The sequence below is a fragment of the Leptopilina boulardi genome, unplaced genomic scaffold (genome assembly GCF_019393585.1).
Source record: "Leptopilina boulardi isolate dan_hultmark-lab unplaced genomic scaffold, ZJU_Lbou_2.1 LbouV2_368, whole genome shotgun sequence".
NCBI lineage: Eukaryota > Metazoa > Arthropoda > Insecta > Hymenoptera > Figitidae > Leptopilina > Leptopilina boulardi.
The window spans coordinates 3,734,370-3,752,011 of NW_026137938.1; the positions used below are offsets into that span (position 1 = coordinate 3,734,370).

The following is a 17,642-nucleotide window of genomic DNA, read 5'->3' on the forward strand; positions in this document are numbered from 1 at the left end:
GCTAGACTCGTGAAAATTACTACTTGGGAAACTAATACCGGATTCGTAATCAGCGACCCCAAAAACCCCCGAGTAACAAGTTTCAGGCGAATCTAAACCATTTTTCAATTTTTGTCCACCATATTGGATCCGCCATTTTGAATTTTTGGTAACTAACACCGGATTCGTAATCAGCGACCCCAAAAACCCCCGAGTAACAAGTTTCAGGCGAATCTAAAGGATTTTTCAATTTTTGTCCACCATATTGGATCCGCCATTTTGAATTTTTGGAAACTAACACCGGATTCGTAATCAGCGACCCCAAAAACCCCCGAGTAACAAGTTTCAGGCGAATCTAAACGATTTTTCAATTTTTGACCCACCATATTGGATCCGCCATTTTGAATTTTAAATAGAGATTTGTCATCAACCATTTAAAATTTTTTTTAAATCTGACATCAGATTTGTAATCAGCGACCAAAAAAAAACTCCTATGTAGACATTTTTACGAAATTAGCTCAATTTTTTCAATTTTTGGTCCGCCATTTTGAATCTGCAATTTATTATTTTTAAAAACTGACATCAAATTTGTAACCAGCGACCTCGAAAACCCCGAATTAGTCATTTTCACGAGCCTATCTCAATTTTTAATTTTATCCGCCATATTTAATCCGCCATTTTGAATTTTGAATGGAGATACGTTATCTGTTTGTAAGTAAACTATATGTTGTGGTTATTTTTATCGTGATATGTGAAGCTTTAAACAATAATATAGATCATATTAGTGGATTTTTTGTGTTTTTTATGTCGTTTAGGCGCCATTTTGAATTTCAAAAAGCGCCCAATGGGATTATAAAGTAGACATTCCAAGCTAATTTTTTCAATATGATAAAATTTTTTTAATTTAAACCAATTATGGAGAGATGGGGTGGTTTGGTTGACAATATATATCTTTTTTTTAATGGAAAAATATCTTATAAGGTATTTGTTGCGATGATGTCGTGTTCGAAAATCCTTAAAAAATTTTTTTCATTTAACAGAATTATGAAAAATATTATTTCCTATTAACAAATTTTATACAGTGTTAACTAATTTTAAAATATCTCTACTCTTTCTTTTTAAAATTCGTATGCAATATATTGTATTATTTTTGACAACGATACCACTTACTGTATATTTATTATAAACCCAAGAAGCACGTAATATATCCTCAATATCAAGGTAATATTACACGTGAGATTCGTAATATAACGCTGTAATATTACAGTAATCTTACAGTGATCTTAAAATGTCCGCCTCAAGGTAATATTACCGGAAATATTACTGTAATATTAACGGTAATATTACAGTAATATTACAGACTGATTTGAGTTATTCATAAAGCATAAAAAACATAAATATATTATAAGTCAATTTGGCTTGTTGGTAAAACTCTGGACTCGTGTGCTTTGAGTTCGGGGTTCGATTCCCTGGATGGGTAGATTTTTTTCGTAAAGAAATGTTCCCATAATATTACTGTAATATTCTCTTGTAATATTACGGTATAATATTACTGCAATATTACTGTAATATTACCTTAATCACAGAAAATTAAAAGGCATTAAAATAAGCTGCAACGCTTCTTATTTTAATCAAATTTTGCTTATTTTAATCCATTTTGGTATTAAAATAAGCAAAATTGGATTAAAATAAGAAGCGTTGCAGGTTATTTTAATACCTTTTAATTTTCTGTGATATTACGGTATAATATTACTGCAATATTACCTTAATATTAGCGCGTAATATTACAGTAACATTACCGGTAATATTACCTTGAGGCGGACATTTTAAGATCACTGTAAGATTACTGTAATATTACAACGTTATATTACGAATATTATATGTAATATTACCTTGATATTGAGGTTATATTACGTGCTTCTTGGGAATGGTTCAACTTGTATTTTCAATAACTTCTAAAGTAAACGGTACAGATATTGTTCATTTTTATTGTAGGTAATTGTTTCCTCAAAATGTCCCGTATATTAGTTTTTTTTTTATTAAAACTTGACGATTCTTTCAAAAATTAAAGAATAAAATGTAACAATATTTATGGATTTGGCACAAAATGCATGTAAATTATAAAACTTGAATTTACGTTTTTTTTTAAACTTACAAACGGTCAATTTTAAGCAGCTTGGTTTTATTATATTGATAAATAGCTTTAGAATACTCAAGTTAATTTTCAAAAACATTTGACGAAAGCGAATCTACGAGACAAATACCTTAATGATTATATGGTTTTTTTTTTTATTGATAGTGGTCTAGTTGCAAATTTTTTTTTTTTTTTATAACAAATCGACTTTTGCTCCCGGTGGCTTTTATTCGGTGAAATTTGATACTGTAGACGAGGGTCTCTTAAGTTAAGGTTTTCACATGAGCGAGCCAAGAGGTAGAGAATTGAAAGAAGGGAGATCACCGCATGGTGGCGTCGTCGTCGATACACTCGACAGGTGTCCGCGAGATTCAGTCTTCAGTGCCGTGGCGGCCGTTCGCGATGTTAGGCTTGTTGTGAATTGTTTTCGTTTATTTTTTTTCTGCTTTTGTTTTCATCAATTATTATTTACAGTACTGTGTTCGTTTTTTCAAAATTTGAAAGTCCCTCGTCCATCCCCTTATCGAGTGTTTCGTTTCCCTTGTATTCGTCATTTTTTTTTTTTTTTATTGCCTCCCACTCATCTCTCTCTCTCTCTCTCTCTCACCTTCAAGGTTACCGCCTGCGCAGACTCCAAGAGGGTAAATTTGATGAATTTATTTTTTTTATTTACATTCGCCAACTTTTGATGAAAATAGCTCTGTACTTTGTTTATTAAAGAAAAGTTTTTTTTTTTTATTTTCTATATAAAAAATTTTCAAATAGTGTGAATATCGAATTTGGCAGATTCCGGTGTTTCGTTCCAGTCACGTAACGTGTTTCAACGGCTTTTGTCGAAGGTTATGTTTACGGATATTGTAACATGCGTTTTGTCCTATTCTATTCTTCTTTTATATACTTATATCTGTATATACACAAGTCTTGGCAATTACTTGAAAACCTTGCGAATTTTTTTTTTCGGTAAAAATTTCTTCACGATAAACATTGATGTTTATACAAATGTTTGATATTGTAATTCCTGAGTCATCGTTGTAGAAAGATTGAATTTATGAAATAGGAATTACGAATTTCAAAATTAAGATACGTTTAAAAGCAGTTTTGTTAATTTTCAAATTCTAAATTGAAAAAAGAAAAATAAATTATTTGATTCAAATAGGTAATCGGTTAATTGACTTCAAATAAATATTTACTAGAACTAAACAATTTTCAAAACTTAACTTTTATAAATTTGAATTAGTAAAAAGTGAGCTACTAATTTACATTAGTAACAATTTTTACTAATTTTTAGTAAAATTTTATTATTTAATGTAGTAGTTTAAATTTTTTTTCTTACTAAAGTTTTAGTAAAAAGTGACTAAAGATTAGTAAAAATTCTTACTAATTTAAATTGGTACACTCTAAATCTGAATCAGTGAAAATTTCACTGAATTCAAATCAGTGGCTTAGTTTTCTTTAATTCACCAGTGGAATTTCACTGGGAATCAGTAAAAACCACTGATTCTCAGTGAAATTCCACTGGTGAATTAAAGAAAATTGAGCCACTGATTTGAATTCAGTGAAATTTTTCCTCTCTCTAAACCTGAATTAGTAATCTCTAAATCTGAATTAGTAAAAATGTTTACTAATTTAAATTAGTGACTCACTTTTTGCTTTAGAATTAGTTAAATTTTACTAATTGTTAGTAAAACTTAGTAATAATTAGTAAAATTTTACTAATTTAGAAGCAAAAAGTGAGTCACTAATTCAAATTAGTAAACATTTTTACTAATTTAGATTTAGAGAATAAAAAAGTTTACTAATTTAAATTAGGGACTCACTTTTTCCTTTAGAATTAGTTAAATTTTACTAATTCTTAGTAAAAGATACTAATAATTAATAAAATTTTACTAATTCAGAAGCAAAAAGTGAGTCACTAATTCAAATTAGTAAACATTTTTACTAATTTAGATTTAGAGAATAAAAAAGTTTACTAATTTAAATTAGGGACTCACTTTTTCCTTTAGAATTAGTTAAATTTTACTAATTATTAGTAAAAGATACTAATAATTAATAAAATTTTACAAATTCAGAAGCAAAAAGTGAGTCACTAATTCAAATTAGTAAACATTTTTACTAATTCAGATTTAGAGAGTAAAAAAGTTTACTAATTTAAATTAGGGACTCACTTTTTCCTTTAGAATTAGTTAAATTTTACTAATTCTTAGTAAAAGATACTAATAATTAATAAAATTTTACTAATTCAGAAGCAAAAAGTGAATCACTAATTCAAATTAGTAAACATTTTTACTAATTCAGATTTAGAGAGCTGATTCAAATTTAATTGTTGAATACAAATAATTATTTATAATAGTCAAGTAACCTATTATTTGAATTAAATAAATTTTATTTTATAAATGTGAGATAGGGAACATGATTTAGTTAAAAAATATAAATGAGTAAAGAAGTAAAGTTTAATCTGTAGAAAAATATTTGGGTTATACTCCAAAATTTTGTAATCAAAAAATTGTACCTGTACAATATTAAAACATTGTACAAGTATAGATATAAAGAAATTACTTTCTTGTCTAGAGTAGAAATCTGATTTATTGTTTCCCTTCGTTTCTTTTAAGAGTTTTAATCACTCCATTTGCATTTAGAGAAAAAGGCGCTATTCCTTTATTTTTGCATATAGACTATACACTTAATTATGAATTCATAACAAATTTTGTATTATAATACTTTTTGAATTAATTTAAAGCAGGTGAAAGCATTTTTAGGTCTCGTTATCATAATTTTGTTTTGCGTATATATTTTGAATCTTCAAAGGCACAAAATTGCTTTGGCTTTAAGCCATTTGGCACTTATAGCAATTTATGAGAGTTCTGAAATATTTACGAGTGTTAGAAATTGTACATATATATATATATTTATATCAAAATGGAGTATAAATTAATAATACCTGGGAGAAAAACTTATATGTAATTCCAAAAAGGGCCAAAATTGGTAATTAGGAACTGTTATAATTTTTTTGGGTCAAAATAACGGATCTAATTGGATTTTAGAAATTATTAAAAATGATTTTAAATCGTATTAAAGTAACGAAATGTTTTTATTAAATTTTGTTTTTCTTTTTAAATATAAATTCGTTGAATGTCAATGTTTTTCTTGTGGCAACCAACGAAATGCAAGTAGACAATGTTGCGAGTTGCTGAAAACCGGTATTGTTACACCGCGCCGGTAGGTTATATGTATATATCCCTCGTGAGGAATTCCTTCGCATATTCTTTCTCTCTCTCTCTCTTTTTTTTTTTTAGTGCTACCAAAGCGCACTATTAGGTATTCTATATATAACGGAAAATAGGTCCCTCTTTTTGACTTCCGGAAAATTAAATAATTTTTTCCTTGTAAAATAATGATCCAATTTCACAAATTTTTTAATTCTGTATACAAAAAAAAAATCCTATTTTGTACGAATATTTTCCCAGTTTTACTTTACGTAGATTATAATAGAAAAAAAAAACATCTAATTAATGTTAAATATGTAGAAAGTTGTTCCTGTACGACAAATGTTCACCTTAAGATATTTACATTGATTATTATTCTAGTTATTCTAATTTACTGTTGAGGTATTTAGGCTGAATATTTTAAATCATTCGTTTTTATTATTATTATTATCAGCAAAGTTTAGATAAAATCCTGTGTCTAAAATCTCGTCTAAAATGTATAGAAGAAAATATAGGCACAGATGAATTTTCCAAAACAGGAAGAAAGCGAAAAAATTGAGAAACACACCAATTTTGAGTATTATATAACAATGATGTGAAGAGGAAAGAAAAACTCTTGAGAAGGGAAATTGAATTAGAAAAGTTAGAATTGAAATAAGTAATTTGTTGATATTTATCTATGAATGGTTGAACTGCTTTTTTTTGGTTAATGTGATAAGGCTAAACTTCCATTTCCTTATGGATTATTTTCGACATTTATCTATTGTAAAACAATAGGAGCACAATATATTTCTCATATATATATATATATATTATACACACTATGCGGTGAGATTTATCAGCATTAATACATCGATTATAATGCGCTGAGATTTCATCTTCGTATATTACGAGACAGCAAGAATGCGGAATCAAAACGTTTAGACTTGTGTCACTGATACTGAAAAGAATTACGTTTAATCAACTCTATAATATATACGCTCATAAATAATGATATATTATCACATGCATATACAATAGGCTATGGAGAAAAAATTAAATCGTCATATACAATTAAGGTGTAATTTGTACTTTATAGTGAAAATTAAAAGATGCCAAATTCGATATTTATACTAAAAGAACAAAAGAATATAAGATTGAGAAAAAATTAAATTAATTAGTAGAAAAAATACAAAGCGAACTATTCAGAAAAAAAGGCGAAAGAAATTATTAAAGATGTTTAATTTAATGACATAATCTCAATTTTTTTTTTAATTAAAAATTTGAAGTGTATATGATAAAACCATAAAAATAATTGGTTAGAATTTTCATTTTCAGTGAGATTTCTACTGAAATTCAGTCACATTTCACTGAAAATCAGTCGAATTATTTACTGATTGAAACAGTTAAATCTGCATTATCATTAATCGGTAAAACAGTCAAATCTGTATTATCATTAATCGGTAAGACAGATTTGACTGTTTCAAACAGTAAAGAATTCGACTAATTTTCAGTGAAATATTACTGAATTTCAGTGGAAATTTTACTGAAGTGATTTAATTGCTAAATCCCAACTATTTTGCCAGTGTGAAATCTTTAAATTTAGAGAATAAATTAAAATTCTTTAAAATAAAAAATTGTATGAAACAAAATTCTGTATAATATAAAAATTCTATCAAATAAAAATTCGGTTGTTAAAAGTTCTGTTAAGTAAAAAATTCATCTAAAAAGAAATTTTATCGAATACTAATTCGAAAAATAATAAGTTAAAGGAAATAATTATTTATCTAATAAAATTCTTTAAAATGAAAATTCTAACTAATGATTTCTATGGGATAATCATGCGCTTTAAATTAATTCTTATTGGATGGAGCAAAGGCTAAAAAATCGTACATTATTATTATTATTACTATTGAATATTGACGTTGAACTAATTTGAATTAATGGGTAACTTTTTGCTTTTGAATTAGTAAGTCTAATTTATTTTTCTTTGTAAACTTTTGCTTTTCAATTAGTAAAATTTTACTAATTGAATAGTAAAAATTTTTATTTTTACTATTAGTTAAATTTTGAATTAGTAAAATTTAACTAATAAAAACAAAAATTTGTACTATCCAATTTTTATTTTGGTCGCTACAACAAATTTTTAGTTGTTACAACAAAATTTTATTGTTTCTTACAACAAATTTGTAATTATTATATCAAGAAATATATTGTTAGTACTACGAAGGAATTTGTTACTATACAATAATACAGATTTGTTATAGCGACCATTTTTCTCAGTCAAAAATGATTAAATGACAGTATAGAAAACTACTAATTTATTTATTAAAGTTTACTAATTGAAGTAGTAGACTTACTAAATGAATTAGTAGTTTTCTACTAACAATTAGTCATTTTTGACTAAGTATCAGTCAAAACGGTTACTAATTCATTTAAAGAATACTCTCTAAATCTGAATTAGTAAAAATTTTTACTAATTTGAATTAGTGACTCACTTTTTTCTTCTGAATTAGTAAAATTTTACTAATTATTAGTAAATTTTACTAACAATTAGTAAAATTTTACTAATTCAGAAGCAAAAAGTGAAAAAGAAAAAGATTAGTAAAATTTCTACTGATTCAGATTTAGAGAGCACTCTCTAAATTTGAATTAGTAAAAATGTTTACTAATTTAAATTAGTGACTCATTTTTTTCTTCTGAATTAGTAAAATTTTACTAATTATTAGTAACTTTTACTAACAATTAGTAAAATTTTACTAATTATTAGTAACTTTTACTAACAATTAGTAAAATTTTACTAATTCAGAAGCAAAAAGTGAGTCACTAATTTAAATTAGTAAACATTTTTACTAATTCAAATTTAGAGAGTGCTCTCTAAATCTGAATCAGTAGAAATTTTACTAATTCAATCAGTACTTTTCATTTTAACTGAAGTTTCAGTTATTTTTTGAAATTTACTAATCAGTAATCAGTAATTTGTATGTAACATAACCTTTAAAATTAACTATTAACTCAGTAGATTTTGTGGCCGCCGTCATTTATATTACTGATTCAATCAGTAATTGATATTTTACTAATTGAATCAGTAAATTTCTACTAATTGTCAGTTGCTCAATTCTCGCTATGGCAATTAGTAGATTTCTACTGCTAATCAGTAAAATATGACTGATTCAGATTTAAAGAGTGAATCGGCGCATTTTAATTACTCAAAAGTGATTCGAGATTTAAAAAGTAAATACAAGAATTAATTTTTCTCCCTGTGAGTCAACTTATTCAAAAATTAGTTTTACTAATTCTTTATATATATATATAGAAAGAATGAAATGATAAATTTTGTTATTGAGGTTATGTCAATGGGTTGAACATTCTTAAATACCAGCTTTGAAACTAACCTTAGAATCTATACTGGGATTCAGAGAGAGCAAAGAAGAAAAGAAGACAGGAAGGAAGAATATATAAGAAGGGTGAGGAGGACGACTGTTCGCCATCTCGATAAAGTCCACCAGGTTCGCATCAGTCTCTTGAGCAGCAAGGAAGAAAGAGAGAAAGAAAGAAAGAAAGAGAAGAGAACCAGTGTATATAGTGGGACATAAAGAGAGCGCTTGAAGTTGTGCCACGCGAATGAAAATAAACCAGTGACTATATACAAGTTACAGTGAACCGGTTCATATTGTCGTGGTGTGTGCGGAGTCCTTGTTGAAGCTGGTAATCGGGCCGGGACGTCTACGACGACGACGTCTGCTTTTCGAGTCGTCGTCGTCGTGGTCGTCGGTATTTGTTTCCTGTCTATATTCGAATATATATATATCATTTTTGATATAAAAAGAGGGAGGGTGTTGTTTGTGTGTATGTGTGTGTAACACAAAATCATCAAAGTGGTGGCAGGGCGTACACGTGAGAATTGAACGCGCGTCATTCTCACAAGATCAGGATGTCGCTCACGTGCAGAGTCCAGTATTTGAACGATGTGGACCCCTTTGCTTACGCGAGTTCCTATCCTGAACCAGCCAGACCGCCGGTGCACACCTTCAGCGCGACCTTGCCTCTCATCAACCAGCTCGCTGCAGTTCATCGACTCTTGCGAGCACCTCACAGGGTAAGATGTCCTTCATTTCGTTTAAATTAAGCGCCACGTTGTTAGTTGAAAAAACAAAAACAATTTCCTATCTCTTCGTATCTTTTTTTATTCAGACACTACAATATCATCTTAATTCTTTTGACAAAAAAAAAAAATTAGCGTTTCTTTCTTTTGAAGAGAAGCTGCTAGAAATCACTTTCTCTCAATATATGTTGAGAACAAGTTCCCTCTATATACCGTCTCATCAGCATTAATCTTTTCATATTTTCAAATACAAAATAACCATATATTATTTAATGTAATTTATCAAAGTTAAATTGTAACGGTATATTTATAATATATATTTGCCCAAGAACGATTCGGTTGAGTTATTCTGATAATGAGGATCGTGTTACATGAACAATACCTATAGGCATTCCCATAAAGATGCAAACACTCAGAAAACTATCGGACTCTATTATGGCAGCTATTTTCTCAAGGTTCCAAAGGATTCCTTTATCGAAGGTTACCAAGGAGACCGATCTAACCTAACTTGACCCTGCGTAGCGTTAAGTTCCCGCTTCTTCCCGGATGCAAAGAGATCAAAATGACTTTGTCGTCGTGTATAGCACCTCCGTTGTTTATATTTATTCTCGAATTTATATACATATTAGTTAACTTAGTGAGGACCAAATTACAGGGGGGTAAAAAAATGAGTATATATACTCATTTTCGTATAGTTTTTGGATCCTTTGTTTCGTCCAAATTGCTTCATGGTGTTAGGTTTTTTCTTCTAATCTGCACTGAAAAAAAAATTCTGGTTAGGCTATATTTAACATTACTTTATAGTTATCACAGAAAATTAAAAGGCATTAAAATAAGCTGCAACGCTTCTTATTTTAATCCAATTTTGCTTATTTTAATACCAAAATGGATTAAAATAAGCAAAATTGGACTAAAATAATAAGCGTTGCAGCTTATTTTAATGCCTTTTAATTTTCTGTGAGATTTATACACAAAAAAATTTGCTTCGCATTAATGACTATTAACCATAGTAACTTTAAATCTTGTCAGCGTATAACCAAGCATCCTAGTCAATTCAGTTATGTAGTAGCTTTTGGTTAATATTGTCAAAGTCGATTTAGTAGAATTGACCCTTTGTTTCCTAGTTATATTAACTAAGGTGTTTAGTTAATATCGCATGTATCTATAGTCAATTTTGCTAAAGTTTAATTAGTCAAAGTGATTCTAGCCAATGTAACTAAGATACCTGGTTATTCTGATAAGCTTCCCTAGTCATTCCGACTAATTGTCGAAATCAACTTTGACCAAGATTGCCTAGTTGGTTCCTCTCGTAACCAGGCGTTAGTCAATAATTATCACAGAAAATTAAAAGGCATTAAAATAAGCTGCAACGCTTCTTATTTTAATACCAAAATGGATTAAAATAAGCAAAATTGTATTAAAATAAAAAGCGTTGCAGCTTATTTTAATGCCTTTTAATTTTCTGTGTATAGTCATATAACACAGTCCTGCGAGAGTGAGTTTCTAGAATGGCTGTACTTGTTTCTTGTAGTTTTTTATGCGCTGAAAACGAATCTGACATTCAAAATGCTCCATCACGTCAGGATTTTTAGTAAATGAAGCCTAAAAGGTCAAAAAATGGCCATTTTAGCCATTTTTGATAATTTTTTTTGGGATAGAAATTTTTTTTTCAATTTTCGACGAAAAAGTCGCATAGTAAAACTCTTTAGCTTTAAAACTCATTTTTCAAAATTATTGTACGATTTTTTAAAATAAAAGTTATGACATTTCGAAATTAACAGTTTCAGTTACGCCAATAGACGTTATACCCAACGATTCTCTAGACAGTTCTTGGGAAAAATATTTTCTAAAAAATCTTGTTTCTATCTTATTGGCTTGAAATTTGTTACTCGGAGATTTTTGGGGTCGCTGATTACGAATCTGCAGTCAGATTTTAAAAATTCAAAATGGCTGATCCAATATGGCAGAAAAAAATTAAAAATTCATTGTATTCGCTTGAAATTTGTTAGTCGGGGGTTATTGGAGTCGTTGATTGCGAATCTGAAGTCAAATCTTCATAATTCAAAATGACTAGAAAAAAGATTCAAAATTTAACTGATCTGGATGAAAATGTTTACTGGGGGGGTCCCCGAGTAACAAATTTTAAGCGAATACAATGAATTTTTAATTTTTTTCTGCCATATTGGATCCACCATTTTGAATTTTTAAAATCCGATTTCAGATTCGTAATCAGCGACTCCGAATACCCTCGAGTAACGAGTTTCAAGCAAATTAGATCATTTTTTGTAAAATTCGTCCGCCATATTGGATCCGCCATTTTGAATTTTTAAAATCCGACTTCAGATTCGTAATCAGCGACCCCGAAAAACCGTACAATAATTTTGAAAATTGAGTTTTAAAGCTAAAGAGTTGTACTATGCGACTTTTTCGTCGAAAATTGAAAAAAAAAATTTCTATCCCAAAAAAAATTATCAAAAATGTCTAAAATGGCCATTTTTTGATCTTTTAGGCTACATTTACTAAAAATCCTGACGTGATGGAGCATTTTGAAGATCAGATTTGTTTTCAGCACATAAAAAACTACAAGAAACAAGGACAGCCATTTTAGAAACTGAAAAAAGTTAAATTTTGCAGGCCTGTGTAATTAGTCAATTCCTGGTATACGGGGGTTAGGAATTTTTTTTTCAGTGTATTTACGATAGTCAGAAAGAGATATTTAAATCAGCAACATCTATACTTCTTGTCTTTTATATATTTTATTATTGTTATTGATATATAATTCATTCTGAATTTAGAAAAATTATAGAATGTTCAAAAATAAGTTCTTAGTTTTCTATAATTTCGAATAAATTTGCAAAAGTGGTATTTTTTAATTCTAATTTTTGTTTTTTTTTTATATACATTGAAGTACATTTCAAGCTGCATGTTTTATCAAACATATATAATTTATCTAAAAAGGCATCACTGACTCAGATAACTTATTCTTATCAGTGATGCACTGGTGTGAAATTTATATATCTTAGGTACAATTTCAGTATTGCAACTTCAATTATCAGTACTGACACTTTCACATTGTCAGCTTTTTATAATTATATATATATGTACGAAATCTACATTGATAAAATAATAAATAAAATCGTTGCTATGGTAGCGGTTGCCATGGTAACTGTTGCTTCGGTAGCGGTTGCTATGGTAACTGTTGCCATAGTAACGGTTGGTTAATTATATAATTAACAGAGAGTAATTTTAAAAATAATCAAAAAGTTAATTTAAAAATTCCTATTTAGAAAAGAAAAAAAATATCCTAATTTTAAAATTAGAAGATATTTTTTTTGAATATATAATATATATTATTGAAACTTTCATAAAGTATATATTTTATATATTATAAAAAGAATATAAAAGACACATGAAACAGATAATACTATGGAGTTCCTGAGTTAAATAAAATTTGATACCGAATCCAATTGCAACCGAGTCGACACAAACAAAATGAGAGCGAACCACCGGTTGGCATCAGCGAAAGGAAAAAAAAAAAAAAAAAAAGGTTTCAAGAACAGGGGTCCAAAATTTAAGGGGAAACTGACTCGTTCTCAAGATAACCGGTACGTGCATCGGTTTGCTGTATGTGTATGTATTTATATATATATATATATATAGGTATATATCGACGGGCATATAATCTGAGATCCATAAATGTATATACTTTTTATTCCTATATGGGAGAACGCATGCACTCGTCGCTTATAATACCGTTAGTTGAATCAGAAAAGCCATTGCGCCAATGCCGAATTGAAACGATTCCTCTCGTGCGAAATTTCAGACAAATCTTTTTTTAAACAGTTCTCAATTTATCATTCAATAGTGCCAAATGGGGTCGTATAACGAAAAAGTGAAAGTTCTATATATACATATATTGTTTACGGATATTTTCGATCCAAATGGACTTTTTACGAATCTGGGTATATCAGATTTACTCGAAGGATTTATATTTGTTTGTATATTATTCTCAAATATCAAATAGTTATTTTTTTTGGTTTAAAATTATTTTTCCTAACTAGTCCCATTACATTTCGATGATGAAAAATAGGCTCAAAATTATAAGTAGAAGAATTTAGAAAATAAGTTGACAATATATATCGTGTATTTATTTTTATTTATCGAGCAATTAGATTATGTGGACTTGAAAGTGAACTGATAAGCGTATAGCTCTGCGACAATTGCTACAGTTTACCTTCTTACTATATGTACCTACCTATACTTATCTCATGCGTTGCAATTTAACATTACACATTTGTCTGCGACTATATGCCGTGCACTAAGAGGCATGAACCTCTTTGTGTTTCATATATACATATGTATATATATATATTCTAGACTTTGAATGTAACGGCTAGCTGCGCCTATATATATGTATTCTCAAGACACCTCGAAAGTGTCCAGTTTCATTCACAAAAGGCCACGGTTTACCTAGCATTGCTCTTACCGCACAGCGCTCTCGCTAAGAAAGTCACGGTTAACCAGATATGTGAATGTCCAATGCGAGATATATAAAACAAATGCTCCCTAATAATTTACTACCAACTGGCAATTATTTTTTTATCGCGCTCATTATTGCCTTTAATGAAGTAATGAACTCTCACGTGTATATACACTTTTTTTTTTTTAATATCCACTGTAACAATCTGTTAATTGATAATAGTAGTTATTTTTATAGTTGTACACGGAAAGAAAAGGAATGGTTGGGCCAACCATAGGTATTGATAAATACGTCCCATCAATATTATATGGTTACCACAACCATATCTTTAGTTGATACAACCATAGTATGGTTGGCGCAACCAAAGGTCAGGTTGACACATCAAATTTGCAATTTTTCGTCATTTTGATGTGACAACCTAACCTTTGGTTAGGCCAACCATACTATGGTTGTATCAACTAAAGATATGGTTGTGGTAACCATATAATATTGATGGGACGTATTTATCAATACCTATGGTTGGCCCAACCATTCCTTTTTCTCCGTGTATATCTACTTGACTATTATCGAATAAATATTTATTTGTATTAAATAATTATGAGATTATAGATAAATTTGAGATGGTATTTGTTTCAAATGCAGAAATTATTGGTTCACTGAGAGAAACAATTGGTTGTGATTACCATTTCGTTCACGGAAAAAAAAAAGATTTACCTGAAACAGCGAAACGTTTTACTATAGTAGCAAAAAGTTTTACTTGTTTCAGTTAAATCTTTCGCTATTCTAGTGAAACCTTTTATTGTTTCAGGTGAATATTTTTTTCCTATAAGAGTATTGCTGCACGGGGAGAAAAGATTGGTTGGGGTTACAATTTTCAGTTAGTAAACTGTACTATACTTTACATAATATACTTACTATTTTTATTGGTTGGCATAACTAATTTATTAGTTGATTTAACTAATTAGTTTGTTGAAAATAACTATTTAATTAGTTACCTTACTGACGAATTGATTAGGCTGACTAACTATAAATGATAACAGTAACTCATAGAAATTAGTACACTGAGAGAAACGATTTGTTGCGATTACTATTTCGTTAGAGTATTTTTGCTAATTTCTATTACTGTTATACCATTTATTTAGTCAGTCTAACCATTTCGTTAGTAAGGTAACTAAACAAATAGTTATTCCAACAAACTAATTAGTTAAACCAACTAATCAAATAATTATGTCAACCAATAAAAATAGTAAACATAATAAATTTGCAGCAGTATAGTTTAGTAACTAAACATCCCAGGTGGAAAAGTTCCCGGTAGTGACTACCGGTAGTCATTACCGCTCCCGCTACCGGAATATTCACTACCGGTAGTCACTGTTACGGACGGATTTCCGTAATTTTTAAATTTTTTTTGTTAAATATTATTCATTAGAAATAATATTTATGTTTATATTTTTATATTATATTATTATTATATTATAATACTTATACACCTACAACATGAACAACACAAACACATTCACCTATTAATTTTCGGGAACTAGAATATTTAAATAATACTTCTAATAATTCAATTAATATTTATAATTTCATTTTTTTATTATTTTATTTAATTTCTAAATCAAAGTTTATTTCGCAAATGAGTTCAGATTATTGAACTTCATATTGCGAAATAATTCAAACTAAATTAACAGTCGATTTCGCAAGTTGTGGGACTTACACTGCAAAGAGTTGCCACATTATTTTGGGAAAATGAGGAAACATATAAAGTATACCGATAATAAAGGTGGTTGAACCGATCACGCCACGATTAAAATGCAAGTTTTGCTAAAACTTGCATGGAAACAACGAGGTGTTGATTGCAAAATCAACCCTCCTACCACCTAAAATTATATACCAAATGGGTGTGATCGTTGCCACCAAATTATTATTGGAGGAGTCTTAATTTGTTTTTCCCGCAGAGCGGATGTTTTTCCCGCCAAGGAGCGGATGAATATTAAAGTTTAACTCCCACTAAGAGTGGTAGAGAGGATCATTTATTCCCCATAGTAAGGGTTGAAGTTCATCGAGTTTTATTTATTAAAAATATAAGTGTTTATTCCACAATCTGTGAAGTCGACGAGTACATAAAAGTTCATTAAAATCAAGAAGATTATCTGAAAAGTATAAAGTGTTCTAATTGTTAAAGTGAAGAATCCATTTCTTGTCTAAAAACAGAAATTGAAATATTGAAATAATTGTCCGAAGACAATTAACAAAAACAAGTTTGATAAAAGAAAATATATAAAAATAAACGAAGGTAGAAAGATAGCTTCCGCATACTGCAGAATCATATGACAGATAACAATTTAACTTCTGAGAGTGAGAAAGTAATTTGATACTTTTCGGTATCATTTTAGTTATTATTATTTGGGTGAGTTGTCTTGAATTTATATTCATAATTTGGAAATTACAGAATCTCATAAAACCAACACTATTACACTTGTTTCTTTTACACGAATTAATTTTTTTGCTATTGTTATTAAAATCCTACACGCATTATTGATCTCTTGTTTGTGTTCATAATATATGATTTTTGTGAGACTTGAATTTTCAATTCAAGTAGCTTAACGTAACAGTATTTTCCATTGTAAGCATTTTTTATTTAAAGATCAATTGGGGTTTTGAATGTATTTTCTATTGGGGGTTGTATGAATAAATGTTACCTTATTTTATGTCAATTCAATTCTCAATTTATTTAATCACCTTTATTTGTGTTATCTCATTTCTTTCTTTGTGAACATTTTCAACGAAATACCGTCTACCCGGGGGTGTTGAATAGATAACACTCTAAGCAACAGTCCACTACCTTTTTCTATCTTGTGTAGCGAAGAGCAATTACGCTTACCGAATAAGCGGGTTGTTAATAATAAAGATTAGTGTAGTTTCTAACTTATTATTTTTCTTCAAAATTTATTTTACTTTATTTATTTTTTTTGTTAATCAACATCCGTCTTTAACAAAATGGTGGCAGCGGTGGGATTTGTCGCTCATATTTTTGAGAAAATGTTTTGAAGGGGAGAAAAATGAGAAATCAGTAAAGAGTGAAAAAATAAATTTTCCTTATAAAAACGTACATGTTTTAAAAACACAATTACAAATACACATTAAACACTGAGAATTTAAATGATGAAAAAAATGATGAAATTGAATTTATATACTATGAACAATTAGTGAAATGAAAAATTTATTTATTGTGTCTATGTTGTGATGTTTTAATTTTCAGAAAAAAAAAAAATTTTTTTTTTGAGATTTTTGTCAAGTGTGCGTGTAGAATTTTTGTTTATTTTTGTTTGGTTCGCTAACGTCGAACCGAGACACAGTAACTACCCTTGCATTCGGCAAGCTCTGGTTTCTCCAAAAATTCGGGAAAAATTCCTCGACTTAACCTTGCCGGAAGTGTGTAGCCACTTGGGCAAGTGAGAGGATTAAAGTACGAAAAGTACAAAACGCGAATTTAAATTTTTGTTGTTGAATTAAAAATTTCTAAATGTTTAATTTTTCGAAATACGAGCACGAGAGTAAATCCGAAAAACAGAGTAAAATTCGAGAACAAATCTTATCGAGAAGAAATATTAGTCCAGAGAAATTCGATGCGGTAAAAAGACAATTATTCGTGGAAAAAGAAAAAATCAAAGATACGCGTTCAGAAAATAGTTAAGTACATTAGCGCAATCGTTGCGAAAGTTGAACATGTCAGATTAATTAATCGACTTATTTATTTGT

At 29.0% G+C, this 17,642-nt stretch overlaps 1 protein-coding gene across 9 annotated transcripts in view; it reads left to right on the forward strand.

Moving 5' to 3' along the window:
* LOC127287142 (FH1/FH2 domain-containing protein 3) overlaps positions 1–17,642 on the forward strand; it is a 133,909-nt gene that overhangs the window by 16,750 nt on the left and 99,517 nt on the right. For 2 of the 9 annotated variants that reach the window (XM_051313927.1, XM_051313924.1), the window contains exons 1-2: positions 2,482–2,754; positions 8,715–9,394. The exons of 5 other annotated variants lie outside the window; for them this stretch is intronic. In XM_051313927.1, the coding sequence (XP_051169884.1) occupies positions 9,230–9,394 (165 nt within the window). In that variant the 5' untranslated portion in view covers positions 2,482–2,754; positions 8,715–9,229. Of the gene's footprint in view, positions 1–2,481; positions 2,755–8,695; positions 9,395–17,642 lie in introns of those variants that run through there. 2 more of the 9 variants (XM_051313923.1, XM_051313922.1) reach the window with 2 other exon arrangements.